Source organism: Panicum hallii, chromosome 2, assembly GCF_002211085.1.
Source record: "Panicum hallii strain FIL2 chromosome 2, PHallii_v3.1, whole genome shotgun sequence".
In the NCBI taxonomy this organism is placed as follows: Eukaryota; Viridiplantae; Streptophyta; class Magnoliopsida; order Poales; family Poaceae; genus Panicum; species Panicum hallii.
The window spans coordinates 43,766,669-43,790,098 of NC_038043.1; the positions used below are offsets into that span (position 1 = coordinate 43,766,669).

General features: G+C 47.4%; 3 protein-coding genes, 1 non-coding gene and 1 pseudogene across 4 annotated transcripts; 3 read left to right on the forward strand and 2 right to left on the reverse strand.

The window, feature by feature from the left end:
- Window positions 1-1,826: 1,826 nt before the first annotated feature.
- Window positions 1,827-2,897, reverse strand: LOC112882727. Its single transcript, XM_025947853.1, has 2 exons — window positions 2,182-2,897; window positions 1,827-2,085 (listed from the first exon to the last, which is right to left on the reverse strand). Exons 1-2 carry the CDS (start codon window positions 2,693-2,695, stop codon window positions 2,024-2,026), a joined length of 576 nt encoding a protein of 191 aa, XP_025803638.1. The 5' UTR covers window positions 2,696-2,897; the 3' UTR covers window positions 1,827-2,023.
- Window positions 2,898-10,047: 7,150 nt separating this feature from the next.
- Window positions 10,048-11,696, forward strand: LOC112883476 (dormancy-associated protein homolog 3-like). Its single transcript, XM_025948782.1, has 3 exons — window positions 10,048-10,579; window positions 10,862-10,970; window positions 11,177-11,696. The coding sequence occupies exons 1-3, from the start codon at window positions 10,276-10,278 to the stop codon at window positions 11,202-11,204; spliced, it is 441 nt and encodes a 146-aa protein (XP_025804567.1). The 5' UTR covers window positions 10,048-10,275; the 3' UTR covers window positions 11,205-11,696.
- A 1,100-nt stretch (window positions 11,697-12,796) lies between these two features.
- On the reverse strand, window positions 12,797-16,022 carry LOC112883033 (annotated as a pseudogene).
- A 2,332-nt stretch (window positions 16,023-18,354) lies between these two features.
- Window positions 18,355-18,427, forward strand: TRNAA-CGC. Its single transcript has one exon. It is a non-coding gene; the product is annotated as a tRNA-Ala (tRNA).
- A 391-nt stretch (window positions 18,428-18,818) lies between these two features.
- LOC112882319 (2Fe-2S ferredoxin-like) lies at window positions 18,819-23,346 on the forward strand. The gene is made up of 7 exons (XM_025947346.1): window positions 18,819-19,035; window positions 21,009-21,064; window positions 21,416-21,483; window positions 22,279-22,385; window positions 22,684-22,733; window positions 22,810-22,892; window positions 22,963-23,346. The coding sequence occupies exons 1-7, from the start codon at window positions 18,981-18,983 to the stop codon at window positions 23,075-23,077; spliced, it is 534 nt and encodes a 177-aa protein (XP_025803131.1). The 5' UTR covers window positions 18,819-18,980; the 3' UTR covers window positions 23,078-23,346.
- Window positions 23,347-23,430: the final 84 nt, after the last annotated feature.

The window sequence follows — 23,430 nt, forward strand, 5'->3', positions numbered from 1 at the left end:
AAAAAGTCTATCTTGGAAACTCTTGCTCTACTGTACACTTGTATCCATCGTGTCAGATCACTGCCGCTGTTAGCACTAACAATAAGCACGTTCCTTTCCCTCAAAAAAGGGGAAAAAAAGAAACAGGTTCCTTTGACGCTCTATAGATATAGCTACTGTCAGCAGCTGATGATGACATGTCAGTCGAGGCAGGCAGGCCGCAGGCGCGGATCCATGGACGTCTGATCGGTGCACGTCGCGAGACACGCATGCACCGGCACGAAAAAGCATGGCGCGTGCGCGAGCGCAGGCCGTGCGTCCCGGCCCGGACGGCCGGCCGGCCGGCGTACGGGGTTCCTGCAGCTACACGACCCTGTCGGATTCGCCTGGGGGGTGGGGCAGGCGCTTTCACTCTGAACCCGCAGCAACTACCCCTCCCCGCGCGCATTGAATCGCCCACGAGGACGCGCAGGCCGCCGTGACGCAACAAACAGGCGGCAGGCAGCGGCCAGATTCAGGAGCCTCCGTCGTGACCACCAGAGGGTTGTGTGTTTTTACTGCTCCTTGGCCTTGGGTAGCTCCATGCTTGCTTGTCCGTTCGGGAGGCAGCACTTCGATTCGAGGAGTACGTACACCATTCAAGGAAGTGTAATCATACTGCATACTTCGTTGAAGGTACGTACGGTGCGTACATTCATCAAGGACGGTACTTTCGCGCTGCTGCTGCCTTCTGGCAGGTGCTTGCGCTGGATAAATTTGAGGACCATAATTTATAGACCATATTAGGCCGTATGTGGTATTGGGCTAGAAAAGCCTGGTTGAGGCGTTTCTGGGCTTTATCCTTGCCTATATCAATATGGACTAGGCCCGCTCCCAGAATCCTGAGGCGACGACGTGCCAGGCGCGGGTGGAAAACGGACGCAGGCACGCAACCACAAAAGGCGGTGGGGTCCGGGCGGTGCGACGCGGTCCGCGGACGGTGGCTCCCTCGCCTGCCTTGGCCACCAAGGATGCCGCGCGGGACGAGACGACCGCAGGTTCCGCGCGTCCGAGAGGCGAGGCAACAACCGGGCGGGGGCGCCTCGACCGCGTCCTGGCTAGTGGCGCCGGAACGCCCGGCCGGCACGCGAGCGAGCCTGCCGGGTGGACCCCACGCCGGTTGTCCCCTTGGGCGGCGCGCGGTTCGACGACTCCGCCGGCTGCCGGCCGGCGATACCGCGCGCGGAACCCACGCACTGGGACACAAGCCGTTGCGCGCGGGGCGGGCGATACCCGAGCCTGGTCGGTTCAGGCTTCGGCGGACGGCAACCTAGCGAGCGTGGGGACTTGGCTGCCGCCGCTGATAAGGTGGACCGGGGATGGCGTAGAGGCGGCGAGTCAATCGCGAGCGTTCGACGGCGGCCACCACCCTGAGTCCCTGACACGCTCGGATCGAGGGCGGGAATGGATGATTTGGGGAGATCTATTTCGTGGCCAGCAGCCGGAGGAGATCGAGTCCTCGGCAGATGCTGATTTGGGGAAGCTATAATCAAACTGAATGCGACCTGATAGAAATGTTAAACTAATTGCAGCTTGCAGGAGACATCTGCGATTGTTGAACGTTTTCGGGATCTTCAGGATCAGTCAGGAACTCGGAGGTGTGTGTTTGTGACTGAATGATGCGCAACAAGGGGATCGGAAACGGATTGCAGAACCTTTCTTGGCAACATCAGAGATCTCATCACTTTCCAGCTCGATCATTTGATCTGCTTGTATGTAGGGCACTGTCATCTACTCATCCCACTGTGGCTCGCTACTTTCGAGCTTGAGTACGTTCTTGGACAGATCACCATTGCAAGCTAACCGAGTTCACAACCAAGTACTTTGTGATTAGCAAGAGACTGACTGAATGACAGATCAATTTGAATTCTTGACCTTACAAAACAATGCCTCGAATACTAGACATCATACATACCAGTCCTTCTGCTTCAAAAATAAATTTAAAAAGAAATACAAAAGTGTACATCACGTTGCCATGCAAACACCCTGCGTCTAGCCTAAGGATTTAAGCATGGTGCATCGCCGGTTCTTGCTCCAGCGCCATGCCCGGGTGGTTCGCTTCTGCAACTATAATTCAAATGAAAAGCGTCAGAAACGAATCCGTCGGGATCAAGCAAGATCAACTGATCATCGTATACAAATCACGACCGACGCCGTACGTACCTTGTTGGGCGTCGGCGGCGAGTCCCTTGTCGTGTCGCTCGACGCACTGGAGGATGTACTTGAACGCCTCGGTCTCGCAGGGGATGGCGAGCGCGCCCTCGTGCCGGAACCCGAACTCCTCCTCGGCCTTCTCCAGCAGGAGCCGGAACACGGGGTGCGCCAGGTAGCTGGTGGGGATCACGAACCGCCGCTGCTCGGGCCCCACGTACACGGGGCAGTACCCCCGGGGCACGTCCGGCGGCGGCTCCGGGCTGTGGCAGCTCTCGTCGTCCGACAGCAGCGAGTCCACCGTCTCCGTCCGCCGCAGCCGCTGCAGCACGAACGGCGGGATCGCCGACGCCACCAGCTCCTGATCGTCCGGCGCAACGCCGCCGCGGCCCTCCTCCCCGTCCCGCGGCTTGCCGCCCCCCAGCGCCATGGCCTGCTGCCACTTGTGCAGCAGCTCCCGCAGCCGCACCATCTGCTTGAGGCCCGTCCCCGCCGCCGCCGCCTTCGTCGCGCCGTCGTCGCCCATCACGCCCGCCGCGGACACTAGCAGCCACACCGTACACCTTCGCTGCAGAGATGGTGGTCGATCTCCTGCTGGATCTCGACGACTGCTTCTCTCTCGAGAGAGAGGGAGCTAGCTTGTTGAGCGAGAACTTGGTGTGAGATGGAAACAAACAAGGGATGATGGAGAGTCTGGCATGCAGGAGCGGGGAGGATTATATAATCAGGTCGTACTCGCTCGTACTCCATCGATCAAGGGTAACATGGCCGAATAATTTAACAAGCAATAAAGATTCCTTTGCGCGGATCGGATTATAAAAACTGGCTGATTATTAGCTAATCGCCGGCGTGTCGCTCAAGAATGCCCGGCCTCGCTCTAGCTATAGCTACCTTAGCTTTAGCTTGCTCAAGCTTCCTTTTTTGTGGCAATGATGGGCGAAGAAGCTAGCTAATTACTGCCAGAGCTGCCTCGCAAGTTATATCTGAATTGAATTTTCAGATGCTTAATTTTCTGAATCGGGACAGCACGAAAGCTGGAGGTGTGCTGGAGATGTGCATCACACCGGGACGGGCCTTTGCAGTTTCACACACTGTGCACGAGAACGTGGCCGCATAATTGTGCCGGGCCGGTGCCAGTGCTTAGGGCATGATCATGCCGGTGCATATGCCGTGCGACTAGCTAGTAAAATATACGCATTGCTGGAATTCTCCATGTACGGTTGTCTGTCCGCGAATTTATGTCCGTTTATTTTTTGGGGTTGTGACCCGGCACGGCAGGAGCAGGAATTAGCGCGGTTAGAATAACTAATGACTTGGGATGGCAGATTAGTAAAGAAGGATAAAGGTATATTCCGGGACTTTACATCGCTTAACGCGCCACGCAACCGTTAACACATCGGCCGTGCAGAAACCACCGCATCGTTTTAGATTCATAACACATGCATAGATGTATAGCAAAAGTTATAAATCTAGAAAAGTTAAAAACAGACTGCATTTTTCTAGAACGGAGGTAGCAGCAGTTTACTCTGCAGCCCACTTAGCTTTTCTCTGCTGATGATAGATTAGTCTGCAAGTCACCTACGTGTTCGCCGATCATGCTAGCAGGCCTTCAGATAAGGCCAGGGGCGTGGCTCGGAAAGCTGGCCGCGGCAACGTGCGGGCACATGCCCGACGATCGCTGCCCCTGCACGGGAAGCGTATGTACTCTACGCGACAGGGGGACCGAGGCGCCTCCCTTCTCCCTAGCTCCCGGGTATCACATGAGACGCCGTCGATCCTGCTTGCATTGTCGCGTGCCACTGCCACCAAAAGCGACGACGGCGACGAGCCAAAGCGCCTAGCGGAAAGATAGCCACGGCCCATGTGACGGCGGACGGAGGCCGGTGTGCGGTGATTGGTACGGCCCCTGCTTCGGCTCTTGATTACTCGGCGGTTAGTAGTTAATTGTCGACCGTGATCAGTCGCTAACCGGTGCAGCTGCTGCCCGCCTGCACCTTAACCTTCTTATTCCTCTCTTTCTTATATTTAGTATACTCTAATTTAATACCTTTATGAAAGTAGTTCATGAAATGTTTTCTGTTTGAGAAGAGGCGTGTTGACTCTCGAGGACTGAGGGCAGCTTGCTGAGATCGATGCTGCTCAGTGCAGGAGAATCTCCAGCTAGCTCCACAGACAGGGTTTCTTCTGCAGGCTAGCAGCTAGTACTGCTACCTTTCGGTAGGCTCAAAAGGCTTTCTTGTATGCTAGATTCCTGAAATAGAGGAGGGCTTGCATACCTGGAGCGTGCGAAAAGTGACCAGCGACTGGCCAGCCGGTCGAATTAGCCAGGACGAACACGAGCCGTCGAAACGTTGGGTGCTTGGAGCTGCTGCGATGATGCGCCATCACGGGCTCGTGGCTTTGCAGGAAAGCAAGGAAGGAATATGCATTGCCTCCGGACAGCCATGCAGCTGCGGTGCCGCAAACGGCCCGTACCTACAGCTGTGTCCGGGTGTGACGAGAATGAGAGGGATAACCTAAATTAAATTAAATCTTCAGACGCTGGCACCTTTTGTTTTGGATCAACTGGGCCAAATATGTTGCTTTTCTCTTCTTGGGCCATAGCCCGACACAAAGGCAGCAACGTAGCCCACGATTCTGCTATCCTATCATGGGCCTGGACCCATCCAATGACCCCTCAAAAATAAAAATCTAATGACCGGTGCTACTTGGGCTGGCCTGAAAACATCTTATACGATTATGCCCACATGTACTGTTTCCTTTCTTCTCCTACCTTTCTTTTTTTTTTCTTTTCTTTCTTTGTTTTCTTTTTGATGATGATCAGGCGGCTTCTCCTCCTTTTTGCTTAGGAGTTAGGACTGATGCACCCCTGAACTGCACCCGTGCCCATAATCGGCGGAACAAGCCGCAAGAGCATCCAATCTGCTGTAGGCACACGCAAAAGCGCCTAAAATATCTCGCCATCACCCAGGTCACTGTCGGTCTTTTACGTACCGATGTAGCACACGAAGTGACGGCGTGATCATCTCACACAGAAAAAGAAGGGGCGGAAATTAAAAGCGCACGCCAGCACAGCAGCGCAAAAGCGTAATAATGTAAGATACTTTGTTCTCAGCAGTGACATGAACGAATTCCTCCGAGGAAATTAAATCTTGTAGTACTAGTCCAGATCGAGATCAGCGTTTTACTGCTTGGACAATGACCCGCCCTGCAATCCAAAGAGGCAGCTCGCTCCGAGCTTCTCTCCGTGCATGATTGATGGTTTGCCTGTTCTCTGCTCTCTCTCCTCCCCCTATTTTTTTTTTCTTTTGAGTGACTCGATCTTTTGCTTTCTCTGGAGCTTTACCTAATCCTCCGAGCTAGAACATGGTTGATGTGCTTAGCTTCCTCCGATCCAATGCCGATTAAGTTGGGTGGCGAGTATTCCATCCATTCTAAATTAAATTCAGTTGTTTTAGCTTTTCTAGATTCGTACATTTTATTATACATCTAAATTATTATTATTATAGATATATATAATATATATCTAGATGTATATAAAAATTATAAATCTATAAAAATTAAAACAACTAATTTGTGATGGAGGGGGTAGCCGGCAACCTGACCCGCTGGCATCCCACCAAGTACGGTCATGATGGAGCCGAGCGTCACATCAGACACCACTAGTACCGTAGTACAGGTAGGACTGCCTACTTATTGAACCTACCTGCTTAGAGCATTTCTAACCCTTCGTGTAGAATAACAAGAGAGAGTGGAGAAAGGAAAAAACTGGATCTTATACAAGATCCAGTATCAACATATAAACCAATACGTTAGATATTACAAGTTGTACATTAGAAGTGGAGTGGTGTTTTCGTAATAAATGGAGAACAAATATGATAGGTGGAGAAAAGAGAGTGAGTTTAATAGAAATACTCATCAAGATATCATGTATTATAGAGTGTAGTTTCTAAAGATGATATCTTGATAATACGACAGTACAGACACTATCCATAGTCGTTATAAGTTGGAACTGCCCTTAGTGTAGTTGTTGGTTCTACGTGCTGCCAAGAATTCAAACATCGCATCTGGACAAGGGCACAAGGCAATCAATTCGGAATCTTTTATTTTCTTTAAACGAAATCAGGCAAAACAACAATAATGACAATGAAAACCGGCCGGTTGGACCGGAATATAACACAACCATGCAAACTCCACTCAAACTGTACTCAACGAACAATCAATTGGACTGGACCATCAACACGGCCGCACCACTCCACTCGATGACGGTAGCAAAGCTGAAGCACTACCGCAGCATTCACCCACAGTCCACACACTTGAAGTCATCGAAATCCCAAACGTGACCCTGCAGGCAGACACCACCACACTAGGAAGGCCACCATCATGCAGTTCTCTTCGCCGCGATACCGCTGCAACATCACACTCCACCTGACGGAGTGAAAAACACCGGATCCGGACCTCTCGCAGGTTGCCTCGCAGTTGCCACCACGACAACACAACGCGCCGGGGCCTCGCCCCATTCGCCGTTGGACTCCTCCTCTCCCTCGTCGCCTCGAAGAAACATCGCGCACGGGCCTCGCCATGCCCGCCACAGTACTTCACGCCTCGGACGCCTCGGATCAGTTTCTTATTTATATAATAAGTTGCCGTCGGGTGGTGAGCAAAGATGTCCCGCTCCCTAAGATCTCAATCAAACAGCCAAGCCGTCGCCGCAGGTCAACTTTGCCTCATTGCTTCACCCTCGCACCTAGTCACCGTCGTCCTTAGCAGCAAGTTAAGGAAGGTGCTTGCGTCGTCTTCCGATGTTGTAACGCATCGGGTGGCCCCAGCCAAGCTGAGCAACCCACCGCGGTCCGCTGGAAACCTAGTCGTCCCACGATGCTGTTGCCGCAAGCGCCATCCTGCGATGCAGTCCCACACCGTACTGACCGTTGTCAAGCAATGCCAGCTGTCGCGGTCCCCTGCAAGCACCCAGCCGGCAACCATGTGACAAATCCTGACCGCCACCAAGACAATGATCGTCTCCGTGTGGGCTCGGCAACACCCTTCCAGCTTGCCACGCATCGAATTGTCGACACCGGCTGAAGCTGCTATAGACAATGGACTGGCAATAACACAAACCGAACTGGATCTCTGGAGACGACACGTGTGAGGAGGGCGTGACGCCAAAAGCGCCACCATCACTTGTCCTGGATCTGGACAGAATTTTCACCTAAAGAATCCTATGCAGCAGGGTTGTAGCTCCGAAATGACGCTCCCAACATGGAAAACGACGTCCAAGGACACCGCCATCATCCTATCAGTGAGGATGCCGGCGAGAGCTTTCATCCGGAGCATCCTAATCCCTCGCTACCCGCGTACGGTACGGTGCGACATTCCGACACCACAGCTAGGACAGCTAACGCCACCGCCGACCTCCACACGCCATGCCGCTTAACTCCACCTCCTATGTCATTACCTTATATGTTTGCTAATTCTGGTGGCTACATCAACTATTTATTGTTGGATAATGTTTTTCACGGAATACTAGGCCCGATCATGATCCCTCGCTTAGATCTCTTTCCGTGTCTCTAAATCGCAAACGACGACACACCATTGTAGCTAGCTGCATCAGAGTCAGTCTGATTTCTGGGCCCTAGTAGCGAATCAAGTAACCAAAGCCTGCCACGACTCACGAGCAAATATCTTAGACCTCGATCGACATGCATCGCCTTTGTTTTCTTTATTTGGTCAAGAAAAAAAAATGCTTATCACCAGCAGGCAGCGAGCGGCATGATGAGGCCACCAGCCGCCTGCAGCCGACTGGACCTCCAGAGATTTCGCCTTCGTCCTCTCTCTGCTGGTTGGGTGCCCGTCTGCATGGGGGGCACGGTGTGCCTGGCCTCATCGCGCGCCCCTCGGCCCGCATCCGACGGCTCGGAAGCGCCCGTACAGAAAAGCGCCCCGGTACGCGCCACCTCATAGACCCGGTGGGCCCCGGTACGTGCCGCGGTTTCTTCCCGACACGAGGGCGCCCGCCCCGGCTCCTTCCCGATCGTGGCGTGCTGCAGTAGGCTGCTCAGCACTGGATCTTATCTGCTCCAGCCTCCAGGAAACTCGTGGCCAGGTGGGCCCGCCCATGAGCGAGCCGACCCGGGCAATGTTGTGTGTCGATTTTATTTCTCGCTCATTTTATGAGAAGATTTGCTGTTCTGCGAAAAGACCGGGGACGGGAATCCTCCAAATAAATGGGAACCATCACTACGGTGGTCAGAGAACTAGTTGCTGTCCCGTCTTCACATCATCGGGGTTGCGCCAAAATATGCATTTTTATTTTTCCAGCGATTGAATTGACTCCCAACTAAATAATGGCCAAAATAGATCCATTTTTTACTTCACAAGTTAGAATAGAAATTAAGCAAGAGAATAATTTTATTATATGTTTATTTATTTCTAAAGCACGTAACGTTTCCATTTTGATTTTTAGTTTGGTCCAACTTCTACTATTGACATGTGGATCTTGATCCATGCCCTGTACGAGTCGGAACAGCCCTCCGTCCACGACTCGATCGCATATATCCATACGTATTAATGTATGAGCAACTATACGTATTCGATATTTATACGGCCCTTTATCCATAGCAACGTGCAGGTATATTTGCCTAAATATAACAGAACGTGGATACCCGTATGCATCATGTACAGCTTGTTTGATTTGAGGATTTATTTATCCCATCCGGCATGGACGCAAATTAAATTAAACCAAACGCGGTGCTTAGGTTCGGAATCTGGATTGGTGATTATATTCTGGACGAAACGCGCAGATATAGATCGTGCGTCTGCTCGAGTGTTTAGCTTGCGGCTGCGCTAGGTGTGTGGATGTAGACTCCTAGAATTCGAACTTTCTTTTATCTGAAAATTGAAAGATCGATCTAGGACACTGAATGTTGCTTCCAAAAGTCTGAATCTTCATTTCAGAAACTGGGCTTGTAAGTTTGGAGGTGCATGTTGAACTCCCAAGTCTGAAATGGTGGCAAATGAGTGAATGTCTTGTCCTTTTTATGCGGAAAATTCATACCCATGAATTCAATTATCAGTTGGAATTCGAATCTATTCTCAACTATTACCTGTGTGGCGATCATGGGCGGTTCGCTCGGGCTGTAACCAAACCAGGTTCGTCCTCGGTCGCAGCTTTGATGCCTCAACGACGAACAACCATCCATCCATCATCCATGGACCAGGATCCATCCATGGAGCATGGTGCTTGGTTCATGCACTGAGACGGGAAGAAGAGAGGTATTGCAGAACAGAGAGGAGCTAAAAGCATCCGATCAGTACATGATAGGGATCACGCATTTCAAGGGAGCTGATGCGGGATCGCGCAGGGGAATAAAATCTGGTTTGGTTGTTTCTGTTGCTGCACACTTTCATGCATGCAGAGTTATGGTAGCAATGGTGGCAGGAGGTTCTATACATCTATATGGGAAGGGAAATCGGAACAATGGCTAGAGTTGGAAATAATATTATGAGAATTGCAATGCTTAGACGGGTGGTTTCGTTTTGTTAAATGTTATGCGAAGATAAACGTTGTTCTGTGGAAACTGGTACTTAGCAGTTTAGATTTGTGGAAGTTTTGACTGTGACAGTGTGGTTTTTGTGAAATTTACTGTTAGCCGTGTATTTTCCACTCTGACACCAACCGGTCAGGAGAATCCTATATATATGGGCGCCAAACCAGATAATTTTTTTTTAAAATAACCAAACCAGATAATATGGAGCCGAGTCCAGCGTAGACACGAAAGAAAAAATAAAGAGTATCCAAAATTACACATGGCCCCCAAATATCTCGCCTAAATCCTCTCTCTACCCCACGCCAATCCCCTCTATAAAGCCCCCCCTGCTTCCTTGCTCCTCCAAAGAAGAAAGGAGAGCAGCAGAGCAACAGGAAGGACTCTGCCAGATCGAGCCGCACTTCTCCTCCCTCTCATCCGAGAAGAACATCAAACAAGAAACCAGAGAGCTAGAACAGAGCAAAGATGACCTGAGGCTAAGCAAAACGCACGCACACTCCTCTTCGACGCGCGCACGCACGTAGAGGACGCGCAGGACGGACTTGCACTCCGGCGCATGGGTCTCCTGGACCAGCTGTGGGACGACACGGTGGCCGGGCCGCGCCCGGACTCCGGCCTCGGCAAGCTCCGCAAGTACGCCTCCTTCTCGCCCTCCTCCTCCTCCTCGGTGTCCGCTGCCGCGGCCGCGTCGCCGCCCGCAGAGGGGGCGGCGAGCGGCGCCGGCGCCGCGCCACCCGTGACGCGCAGCATCAGCATGCTCCGGCCCTCGGCGCTGTCCGTCGTCACGTCGCCGCGCAGCGAGTCCAGCTCCGCGCCATCGTCGCCGGCCAGCGGCGCCCCGGACTCGCCCTTCGGCGCAGGTGACCGGCCTCAGTAGCCACTACCCTTATTTCTTTGGTGTTTCATTTCCTTGCGCACTCGCACAGAGTAGCAAAAAGAAGAGCTTTAAATTAACAAACAATACCAATAAATCATATATTTTGTGTGTTTTTTCCATGCATCGCGCCTGGATTTGGAGATCTATCGGGATCTATGCTGCTTAGATGTTGGATCTTAAATAAATTTGTAGATAATGGAAGTACAGCTCCACATGACTGAGCTATCACGACCCTTTACACGTGGTATCTCCTCTGTTGGTGCAGCGACGACGCCCAAGGGAGAGGGCTGGAAGAAGCTGCGCCGGAAAGGCAGGATGGCCGCCGACGGCGCCGACGCCCCCGGCACGCCGAGGAGCCCCACCGTCTACGACTGGTGCGTCCCTCATCTTGCCCCCAAAACAGTGACTGCACCTAGCCAAAAAATGCTGTCTTCGCATACATGGCATGTCTGGCTAAGATGCATAAATCACTGAAGATCTGAACGTGCTTAGATGCTACCTACAACGGCTAGGACACGCAAGAATAATCTTTGCTTGGATTGGGTCTGATATTATCTGATCTGCGTGTCTCGGCCGGCAGGGTGGTGATCAGCTCTCTGGACCGGTAAACGACGGCACAGGACACCATCAACTGCTAGCAGCCAACTGAAGGGCAGATCGGAACACAAGGGCCATAGATCGTCTTTCAGAGCTCGACTCCTGATGATGGTTTCTGCGCTGCATACGTTAAAAATACCCCAATCTTCTTGTAAACCCCCGTGTGAGATGCTGCTGTTTCTGTAACATCTACTAGTACGCTCCTCATCGGCCCATGCGTGTCACCGTGTGGCCCAAGCCTTGTAAGTGAAAGAAGGCAACGCAAGCTCTGATGACCTGACGAGGCTGGCGAGGCCTATGTAGCACAGTCCTACGGTACCTACTGTTGAAGAGAGTTGTAAGTTGTAACGCTGTATGAGTGACCGCGCAGCGTCCTCCTGCTTTGTAACTCCATGAGGTGCTGCTTGTGTAAAAACCTACTAGAAGAGTATTCGGCAATAATGCGTGTGGTTGGGTGTTCTGGATAAATGTACATCCGGTCGAACACTTTCGCCAATGTCTTATCATGCTTATCCTAGAAATATCCTGTCATGGGCGTCGATTGTTTATTAGTGCCTTCTGGCACCAATAATGCAGTCTGTCCGTCGCAGTCCTGACGTCGAATCGATGCGAAGGTTTATCCGAAAAAAGTCCAATGTCACAGTGTTCCTTCTACTGCGACGTCAAAAGGGATTAACTGCATGATGTGTGGCGGATCCTTGATGCAGTGCCATTTGCCAGCGACGACCAAGTCCGGTGCGCACATCGCTGCTCGCCGTGCGCTTCGTGGCGCCGGTGCAGGCGGCGACGCACGGTGACGGATGGATGGTCCCGGCGAGAGTGCGAGATGCTGTTGCTGTCGTCCTCCCGTCGGGCCCTCGATCCCCTGCCGGTACGGGGGAAGGCACAGCGTTGCCGCTACCTGTCTCCATTGCTGCAGGTCCTTTTCCGACGGGTGGTGGCACTGCTTTCCCCTCTTCCGAAGGGATTAATAAGCAGAGTTGAAATAATGGGTTAATCTAGTAGCTTCAACAACTAACCGTTAGAGGTCTATTTATCATCAGGATTCAGAATCAAATATCGGATTTTCTTTTTCTAAAGGAACCGAGCTAGGAAGAGAGCTGACAATTAAATTAAAAAGAAGAAGTTTAGACTGGGCAAACAATAAGCAGAACAAGATCCCAAGGGATCAAGCAACAACGATATCCAACTGCATAACATACAAACACAAGCAACAACAACGAGGAAAAAACAAAAACGAAGATGGCCACACATGGTGCCACAGTAGCCCCGGATCAAACCATTACATATAACGAGCGGCGTAGGCTCGTTACCTATCTAGCGTTTAATTTTCCAATAGCGCGAGTCAAGTTTTTGTTTGGGGTCAATCGGCCTAAGTAGATTGGTTCATAAAAGATTCTTGGAGTGCAATAAATCTAATACGTTATTGAAGCATGGTCTTAAGCACACATGCATCACCTAATTTATTGGAATAGTCTCTCAACCATTTATTGTAAAGAAAAAGCGTAATAGTAGATGAACAAACTACCAGCCAATCAGCCACGAGACTTCACCATGAAATTGGAAGCCTAGATCAAATAAAAGCTGATTGACCACAAACCATCATAAGTTCATAGTAGAGTACTACTAAATGCATGTAGTACTTGGTTGCAGGATTAGACAGTCACCAATTTATACATAGAACTCAATCCCTCTTCCAAATAGTCACCGCTCCTAATAGGTGGGAACCTAAAAAGGTATCAAAATTTGAAAGAAAATATGTGAGAACCATATATCGCTAAATTAAACCTGTCAATTATTAGAATGGTCAAAGGGGACCTTGGTGGATATGCCTCATTGCAACAACTCTCCGTGCACCGGATCACTAAATTTGGGCTTGGATCAATGAAGAAAGCAGCTGAGATAACTGAAAACATAAAAGAGCTAAGATGATGAAACAGCAAATGAGAAGCTATAAGTTAATTAAGTGCACGTAGTTACTCACAGAATATCGCTCTTTCCCAACAGGGACAACGCGATGCAATGTGGATCTGCAAGTTCCAACAAAAGCACATCAGATGATATGCCATACAGTCTTTTTTTATTTATTCTTGTAGGTATCACATGGCAAAGAAATGATAAGGAGTCAAAATAAGAAAACTCCAAAGCAACCTTGCCAAATAGAATGCATGTAACCGAGCATCATATACTAAGACATTCATAATATTAACTAAAAAGTTGTATGCAAGAGATGTTGTCAAAGAAATATGGATGAAAACCAACTTGTTCCAAAGAAATCATAGTGTTTATTATGATACATTGAGCTTTGAAGAATTATAGAAAATAATATTTCAAGTTGAAAACGTACTCTTTTTAAAGTCTTAAATATTACTACAAAGGCGATTGCTTAAACATGATAATAGAATGGATAAACAAAAATAATAAATGATGAAACCTGAACACGCAGTTAGTCCATCTTTCCAACAAATCACCAATATTAACAACAAGGGACCTACAAATTGAATCAGAACATGATCATATTATATTATACCAAACGGAAATTACCTAAGAAAGCATATCAATTATGCATAGAGATATAAAAAGTGAAGCACTTAAATTTACTGAAATTTGTTTTAAGGTCTCCAGACTACTATATTGGATAGCTGTTCATCAAAGTCATGAAATAAGTATTACCCATCAATGTGGCGAACATCTTCCTAAAGCTGAGGATGCTTATCTTTCTCTCTGCATATCTACAGAGTGAAAGGGACCATGATTTACATGTGAGAATCTAAAAGACGATGCATTATTTTTTTTTGAGTGAATATATTGTTTACACTAGTGACTGTGTAAAAAGGGTAACATTGTTGACTTTGTCAATTTAAAATTTAAGAAAACATGTAATACCTGCAGTCCAGGTGTACCATCCGTTGCTAAAAGGGTTGGCATTCCAAAATCTGAATGAGGTCCAGCACCAATATTTCCATCATTAGAAGCATCTATGTCACCTGCCATGAATCAAACAAATATTATATAATTTGATAAAACAAGATTTAAAGAAATAATACAAAGTCGCTCAACTCAATGTATAAACTAAAAGTGTTCTCGTGCCTTTTAGCAAACAAATGGTACTATGGTAGGATGACGCAAGGTTTTACTATCAAATACATTGAATAACTATCACTTAGGGATCACTTGGTATAGTGTGGCGTAAAAGACTTGGCAATACCAGATTGGTCAGTACTTCCCCACCCACGAACACAACCAAGCAACTCGAGAGGATTCCACGTGCTCCTTGCTTTGTAGTGACAAATATTTTTTCACAAAGAAAATATGTTGCATCCACTCATGTCCAATATAAACCAAAATTTTGATTGAAAAATGTATGTTTGGCATGAACTATATGAGGAACAAAGAAATCGCAAACAGAATCAATGGGCAACATTTCCATTGCATATAACTTAGAAAAAAGCTTCCTTTTATTTCATCGAAACAAAAGGAAAGATACCTGCATAGTGTAATAATCGAAGAACTGCTGTTGGGATTTCGAATGCACCATTACAGCATCTAGGTCCAAACTCAAAGCTATAAGAGACAATATTCTTTTGCCAGTAGCACTGGAAAGGAAGAATAACCCAAAGATAGAGATAAATAGCTATATGAAAATAAGGTGGTGAATCGAGGGGGATTGTACTAGACGTGTTGAAATTGTATTTAGATAGTGCAAAATCATGGAAAACTTACAATGCATTTGCATGGTATGATAACATTGTCTTTTTCCAAGATGGAAAACATTCTGAAAATTGTGAGGATAGAACAATCATTTGTTGTTGAACATAATAAATTACTAAATGGATATCCTATTAAAGGAGCGATGTGGATCACAGTTATTGTACTAGAACAGCAGCTGTGACAAAATACCTTCAGAAGGCCATTGATTAATATTGTTCTGCGAAACATTAATTATCTCCTTTAGGCCCGATGTTGAAAGACTCCTTGTAGCTTCCTACATAGGAAATAGCTATATGCAGTAAGTGCTAGCTTAACATATTGATTTATGTTGTTGGTGCCTCCGTGGACAATAACATGCATATTTAGTCACCTAGCAGTGATAATGAATCATGATCCTTATGCCTCCTTCGTAATCCAACTCGACCTTTGATCATTCTTATCTCAAAAATTTATAGAATATAAGCTCGGCCTTTTTGTAACCTGATTCTTAAAATTTTTAGGCTAAATTTCTAGACCCGTTATCACCCCTAATTCACCTATACATGAGTTCAATACACAAGGTTCGGACACGGATTCAACTGGAGGGCTGGGTAATAGGTGATAACATGGTAGTTTCATTCCCTATAGATATTATTTCTTCCGCAATGTTGTTTAACCTGCGCTGCCATGGCATCCGTTGTACCTCGGGAGTGCTCGTGGATCCAGAGCGTATAGACAAGCTACCTCGGGAGTTGGGGTGGGCGTGGGACTTCTCGGAGTAGGGCGCGAAGTAGCCCCTGTGGCTGCTGTTCTTGCGCAGCGCCATCTTCTCCTCCATGGGCTGCTGGAAGAACCTCCGGCTCTCGGCGAACACCCGCTCCGTCAGGCCGCGGTCGACCCCGTGGTTGCTCACGTAGAAGAAGCCGTACTCCATGCACGCCTGCAGTGCTTTACTGTGCCGATGATCAATCAATAATACTCAACAGACGAAAGAAATTTCGACCAAGAAACGAGAGCGCGGGCAGACCGGGCTCCGAGCCTCCGACCTGGCGGATGGACTTGGCGGCGGCGCGGCGGTCGCGGGACGCGAGGTCCACCATGGGGAGGCGCAGGCGGCGAGCGGCGGCGGCGGTGGCCATTGATGTATCTCCCGCTCTAGCTCAGCTACTTGCACACCGGCCCTCGAGGCGTGACGCTACGAGCGGTGCGGCGAACACGATTCAACCAGCAGCAGCTAGTGTGCTGTTGGTTTCACCGACCGATCGACTGCGTAGCCGGCCGGCGAGTTTATAGGACGTCTACACAACGGGTTTCACGCATGGAGAATATACATCTGCGCACGCGACCTACGCTTATACCGAAACGCCGGGGGGCGCCGCTCCGTGTTTGGTTCGTGCCCCCGGCGTTTCAGTATCAGCGTAGCCTGTTAAGTTAATTAACGTTAGCGGCCTAGCTCGTTATTAGGCAGACCGGGTCTACGCAACATGATTATTGGTGCGGGCCGGGACCTCGGAATGGCTAGACCGCGTTTGCATGTGATTAATAACAAATAGGAGGAGTCAAATAATACAGAAAACACTGTCGGTAGTACGCAGGACCAAGATTGCTCGAGTGTTCATCGTGTTCGTGTGCACTCTGTCTACAGCCTGATCGACAACGGTCACTCTCGGTGGTACAGCGTTGTCGCTATCTGTCTTATTTGCTAAAGCTCCTTTCCGACGGCCACCGGCTCTGCTTCTCGATCTTTTCCCAAGTGCTTAAGCCGTCGAAATAATGGGCTAATCTAGTGGCTTTAGCAACTAACCGTCAGGGCATCATGAGCGTGATTTTGTAACGAATAGGAGTCCGTCAAGCCGCAATTATAATTTTAGTGATTGTATGATAATATAGTTAATGGAACTAACAAATTTGTAAGATTATATTTGTAGGATTTCTAGTCCCATAAATGGAGTCCAATTCATATACAAAATAGTTCTAATCATTATCAAGATGCCAAGTCATAGTGAAAATCTAGAGAAATTAGCCAACCGGTTAAACCGACACCCCTGAATTTGAACTGGTGAGTGCATTGAAAAATTGGTACAGCGAACGAGTGAAGAAATCTCCACTGCACCGGTTGAAACGACGCTATGGAGAGTAAGCGTCGGTGCGATGTATAGAAGCTCTAGAAGATTTTGGACAATGGTGCCTTCAGCATCAGTTGAACCGACGGTGCAAAAGAAGCGTTTGTGCTTTGATCGTTTAGGGTGCCGAGAGATTTTTGGTGTTTGAGATGGCTGCCTCAGCAATATCTTCAGCAACAGTTAAACCGATATTTGTCGGTGCATTGCGTCGATGCAATGATGTCAACAGAAACAGACAGTTGGAGTTCAACGCCTACCATGCATGCCAGTGTGACCGGTTAAACCGACACTTATGACCGGTTTAATTGACGCTTTAAACTTTTTAGGGAAAGGACATGTAACGGCTATGAGAGGCTTGCTAGCTTATATAGCGCTTCACCCCTGGTTATTGGAGCCGGCTGGAATTCAGAAAATTTACAAACACACTGAAAGAAGACCTCCAAGCCACCGGAGTGCTAATTGATCAAATCTATAAGCTTTAGCACATGCTATGAGAGCGTTAGTTCTAAATTAGGCTTAGAGAGTGAGAGCAAGGTGTAACTGTTTTGTACATAGTTCTAGAGTGAACCACCGTTGTAATCTTTGTGTGGCGGCCCCTTGAAATCTTGGTGGCTCGCTGGCAAGTCATCAATCTTCCGGCTTGGCGTGGAGTGGCGACAACCACTTTATGGGGACAAGGAGATCCCTTCTTCGTAGGAAGCTCCGTAGTGAAGGCGGCATTAAGGTGACCGGTGAATTTGGCGTGAGCCTTAGCGGCCTAGCCTTTATGGCAAGTCAAGGAATGTCCTAGAAGAGATTTGGTGACCGGGAAGTAATACCGATACCACGAGATAATCATCGCATCAAGAGTTTGCTTCCCCTCATCCTCCTCTTTACGTTTTCGCATTTCTCTTGCGACTTGTGTGTTTTTACTTTCTTAGTGTAGCATCAAGGTAGGATTGGATATAGGTTGCAAAACTTATTTTTGCATGAGGGTCTCACGCTAGATGAATCGTAGTTGCACATCTAGATATCGTGTTCTGGATTATGTTTTGTGCAATTTAATTTAACCTATAGGTTAAAATTTTAAGTTTGCCTAGTTTATCCATATCTCTCTTAGACCACGAGCACGGATTTTTTTCGGATTCCGAAGATTGTGCACGGCGCGCGTTGTGCGGGCACGAAGATTGGGTGACAGTAGCAAATCGAGTCAGGCAGCGCCTTTATCTGCTCTCGTCGCCGGATCAAACTGAACTGCTGATGTCTCCGCACGCGTTCTTCGTACCTGCACGTTGCTGCTGCTGACGTGATTTTGACGAAAGTGATAACTGATAATAAATAAGACTGACTAAAACGAAACTAACAACACGGGGACGTAGCTCATATGGTAGAGCGCTCGCTTCGCATGCGAGAGGCACGGGGTTCGATTCCCCGCGTCTCCAGAAGATCAGTATTTTTGTTCTTCTCACTGTCTTTTTTTTTAAAAAAATCTACCTTTGTCTGAAAGTTTATCATTTATTTTTCGCACCTTACCTATGCGACCTGTGTTTCTCGCCGCTAACCTACTTCAATGTTCTATCCAACATAAGGTATCCAGGTTCGCCGAGTGGAATTTGGATGCACTGCATTCTAATATCTCCTCTCTTTCTGCAACGAATCCTGCTGTTTTTTTGGGTTCTTTCCGTGATGAAATCGGTTCTCAGTGCTGTTTTTTTGTTTTTTTTTGGAGAGGACAGTGCTGTTATTGGGCCTTGGAGGCTCCACTTAGTAACCAATTGGGCTCTCGAGCGCCCCGGACCCCATTGCGACCCGCCATCCTTCGCAATTCGCATCCTTCCGAAACAAGCCCAACACACGCACCGCCGGCGCGGCGGCGCCTCTCGCCCTCTCCTCCACCGGCCGGCATCAAGCGCCGCTAATCCACCCAATCCCCCGGGCGAAGCCCGCTCGCTGCTGCCGCCGCGTCTCCTTGGTCTCGCTTCCGGTGGGAGCCAGATGCTGTCGAGGCTCTCCCGCGCCGGCCTCCGGGCCCTGAGCCGGGTGAGACCAGGTTCGTGATCCACCTCTCGCCTCGGCCCTCCTCGCAGCGGTCCCGTTCGCCCTTCTGCTGCTGCGTGTCCCCATTTAGGAGGCGGGGGGTTTTCGATGTGTGCACGTGTGCTGTTCGCGAGTTGCTCAACGGATGCTCCCTCGAGGTTTCCGTTGACTGTACGGTCTGGTGCGCTCGTCGATTAGCTTTCGCATGTGCTCGCTGAGGCTGTCGGTTTCGGATTCGATTCGTCTGGAGCAAAGCTTGCCAAGCTTCAAGTAGTGTATGTGCGGATAGGATCTGTCTGGGATTGGGGCTTAGTTTGGAAACACCTACGGCGAATTGCTGGCTTGCTGCTGTTGAACAGCTAATCATAGCTCTGATTTCTGTGACACGGTGGCAGACATTAGGTGGTGCATTTCGTTTTCGTATTTTTCTTGTTCCTGTGGAATTGATAGTTGTACTTATGGCAGGGATTTTGGGGGTGATTTCTGTGCTAGAGTGCCTGGTGATTCATTGTCGTTTGAATTGAGTCTCACTGCTTCCTCTGTTTTTTATGTTAAATATTGGCCCTACATTCAATCAGATGACCTTTGGGTTAATTCATATAATTTAATCATTTGACATAGTAGCACCTTTGAATTTATGTGGATTCTGCATTTCATTTTGGATTGAGTACTGTTACTCCATGCATCTTTGATCTGGTGTCTAGTAAGTAACTGGGATTCTCTTTACAATAGTATAAAGGGTGTATACATATGAACTAGCATCCTCCTGATGTGTAGTAAGAGCATCTCCAAGAGTGCCTAGAAGATGAAGTCTCAAAAGACTGATTTTGGGACCTTGCCAAAAATTATTGGGAGGAAAAATAATCGCTTTCTCCAACAGTTCCCAAAACTAGTTCCTTAATTGCTGCCACATCATCTATATATATGGGCCCAGTTCTTGATCTATTTTGCGCAACCACCTCCAAGTGCTGGCTAGTTTGATATCTGTAGTTCTGTACCATATACAAATATATTTTCTTTGCTCTTGAGTGGACTGCTTGGCCTGCTTGTACTCACCGCACATGCTCATTACTCCTGCAGATTCATTGTTCTTATCCTTTCAAACCATCCATTTTTCTTGTTTGTTATCTCTCTTGCGTTGTCAGCGCATCATGCTCGTCCCGCTGGCCAGAAGAGGCATGCAGGGCTGAACTGCGAGCGCGGCCTTGTTTGCCGGAGGTCGTAGCCGCGAGGCCATGCCACGCTCGCTGGGGAGACGAGAGGTCGTGGCGCCGGCACAGCCCCACTCGCTGGAGCAGCCAAGGTCAGGTGCCGCCACGCTCGCTGGAGGATGCGGCGCCAGATGACGGCCCGGCTTGTCGGAGGAGTTGTGGACTTGCGGTCATGCTCATTGGAGGTTGAAGGAGACTGGATTGTGGCGCAGCCCAGCTCACCGGAGCAGAGGAGCTCGGGCTCCACTTCCGACCGACTGTGCTAGTGCGCGACTAAATCACACCGAAGGGAGGAAGTTGGCTGATTTTTCAGGATTGGGAGTGGCAGAGAGGGGCGCAAATATGGCTCTGCTGACCACAAGTATTGGACGCGCGGAAAAATTGGGTATCAGTTTTGGCATCTGTTGGAGCTGGTGTTTTTGCGTTTGTTCCCGAAACTGATTTTTGGCAGTATATTTTGGGCACTCTTGGAGATGCTCTAAGTAACTTGTATTCTCTTTACAATAGTAAAGGGTGTATGACTGTATGTGTTCGGACTAGCATTCTCTTGCCAAAGTTTATTAGGATTTCTTATTTTGGATTTTATATAAGTTAAATGTACTCAAAAGGAAAAAAAGGGTAAGCACTTCCCATCACATTTTTTATTTTGAAATTAGTGGCTGAACTAAATTTCAACAGTATTTTTTCTTTCATATTGGCGCATGTGTTTAAGAAGTTGCATATTCAACATTTGCTTCACATGACTTACCTAAATTCTTCTGACCTTACATACCAGGTACAAATTCAGCTACTTCAAAGAGCCACGAAGTAGAGGCCATTAGCGCTTATATGGTCTGTGCAGTTAGTTGTATTTCTTTTAATACCTCTTAATCTCCTTTATTGTTATAGAGTTTGTACCTCCTGTTTCACTATGGAATTTACTTCTTTAGAAGTTTTCTTTACTGTCTGGATTTATGAAATTGTGTGCATTTGTTGTCAACATACGCTAGATATACCCATTGCAACCATAATTTGTGCTAACTTGGTCTCTAAACTTCTGAACTTGTTTCTTCATTCAAAATGTCAGATATAAACCTGTCAGATTATTTATATATGAAGATGAATTACAATTATTTCTACATGCTCTAATGTTCTACATCAGATGCCAACAGCAAATAATAACAACAATGGCAATCCTTTCAGGGGAGGAAACTCTTCTCTTCTACCACAAACACTACAGCCGGTGACAGTAATAACAAACCAGAAGCTAAGTGAGTTTTCTCACTTCCTCCTTAACTGCTGCTGTTGGATGTATTTCTTGCTTTCAAACCAGTATCCTTAGTTCTATAGATCAGCTTGCCCCTAAAAGAAACATTAATTTTGCAGTGATGACAAACCAGTGTTTAATTGCCCCTAATCCCTGATGTCAAGGTTTAATGCCTATCCATTAGGACCATTAAAATCGTATGTCAGATGATGATTGAGCGGATGAAATAGAATACTACGAATCTAGGTTTGTGGCCTGCTTTGGTGCCTACATTTCCAAAGCTGTTTTAAAGGCAACCCTCTAGAGTCCCGATTAAGTACGTTGTCATCATGAGTGTAGTCCATCTTCACTTAACACTGAAAGCCATTCCATCTTCACTGAATACTTGATCCTTTCGAACACCAACCGGTAGCTTCTGACTAAGTGTATTTCATAAATGTATGGAACTTATCCCTCTTGGTGCTAGCCACATCTTTTTTCTGGGATTCTGGATAAGAAGGTATATGTGAATTGCTGAGATATCTAGATTTTGAAGAAAAGTTTGTGGCAGTTTTACAAATCTGTGTAAGTCATTCATTTAGAATCTATTGGTTTCACTTTGCTTCTTAACTATTATTTTTATTCCTGCCATCTTAAGTACATGTTCCATCGTCTAATTACTAACATAAACTCATTGGTCATCACTTGTTACCCTCTTCTATTGGATTATTTTTATGTGTTCCATCTAATGCCTCGCATATACTTTTGAGTTACCTTAACAATTGCACTTCAGTGCTGATGACTAGTCTCTACTTTGCAGAATATCTGTGACTTTTGTCGATAAGGATGGTGAGGAAAAGCTTGTTAAAGTTCCTATTGGAATGTCAATGCTGGAGGCTGCTCATGAGAATGACATAGAACTTGAAGGTTCTTGGTGTTGCTGCTTTTAAAAGCTTTATTCATTTTGTTTTTAGTTTTAGTGCATAGTGAGTATGCTTACATTCTCAGCTTGGTCTACATTTGCCTTTCCTGTTGAATTTTGCTTTAGATACCTTAGCATGCTTCCTTTTCATCCATCTATTATACACCTCCTTTGTTTCGTCAACCTATTAACATTTTGCTTTTTCTGTAAAAGATGTTTCTCAGGTTTTACAAACAAAAAAATGTAAATACCTAGCGTGTGTGATTTAGTCTGAAACGCCTGTTGTTTTGTCATGTTTACCAGGAGCATGTGAAGGCTCTCTTGCATGTTCAACATGCCATGTGATTGTAACGGTATGTCAATCTATACACAAGGCTTTTATGAGTTGAGACAGGTATATGTTTAGTTTGATATGAAAGGTCTATTCAGGATGTAAACTACTACAACAAAATGGAAGATCCTGTGGATGAAGAAAATGATATGCTGGACCTTGCTTTTGGGCTTACGGAGACGTATGTGTATTTTCTTTCTGAGTCCTATAAAATTTCTTATTTTGGTTGAACTTACTCTATATCGTTTCAGATCTCGCCTTGGTTGCCAAGTAATTGCAAGCCCTGAACTTGATGGCATACGTTTGGCACTGCCATCAGCAACCAGAAATTTTGCTGTTGATGGGTATGCTGCGAAATCACACTGACTGGCTGAGAGCACTAAGATCATGAAAGTCACATGTTAGAATTTGGATACCTGCTCAGTTTAACAAAACAGAGAATCAGATATATTGCTTGTTATGCTCGTCTTGTCCTATCTTCGATTCTGAATTTTACATTAACCTGGTTTCCTTCTCTAATTTTGGTGAGATGGAAAATCCATCAATTTACTATTTCAGTAACTTATTGATTTGACAGAAGTCGCACATTAATGATCATACTGTTGAGTATATGAAGTGCCAAATGCTTGAAAGCATTATCTTTTTGTTGACTACAAGTTATTCTGTTCTTATGCAACGACAAAACCATACCAAGAGGCAGCTAGGGTTATGAAGTGTGC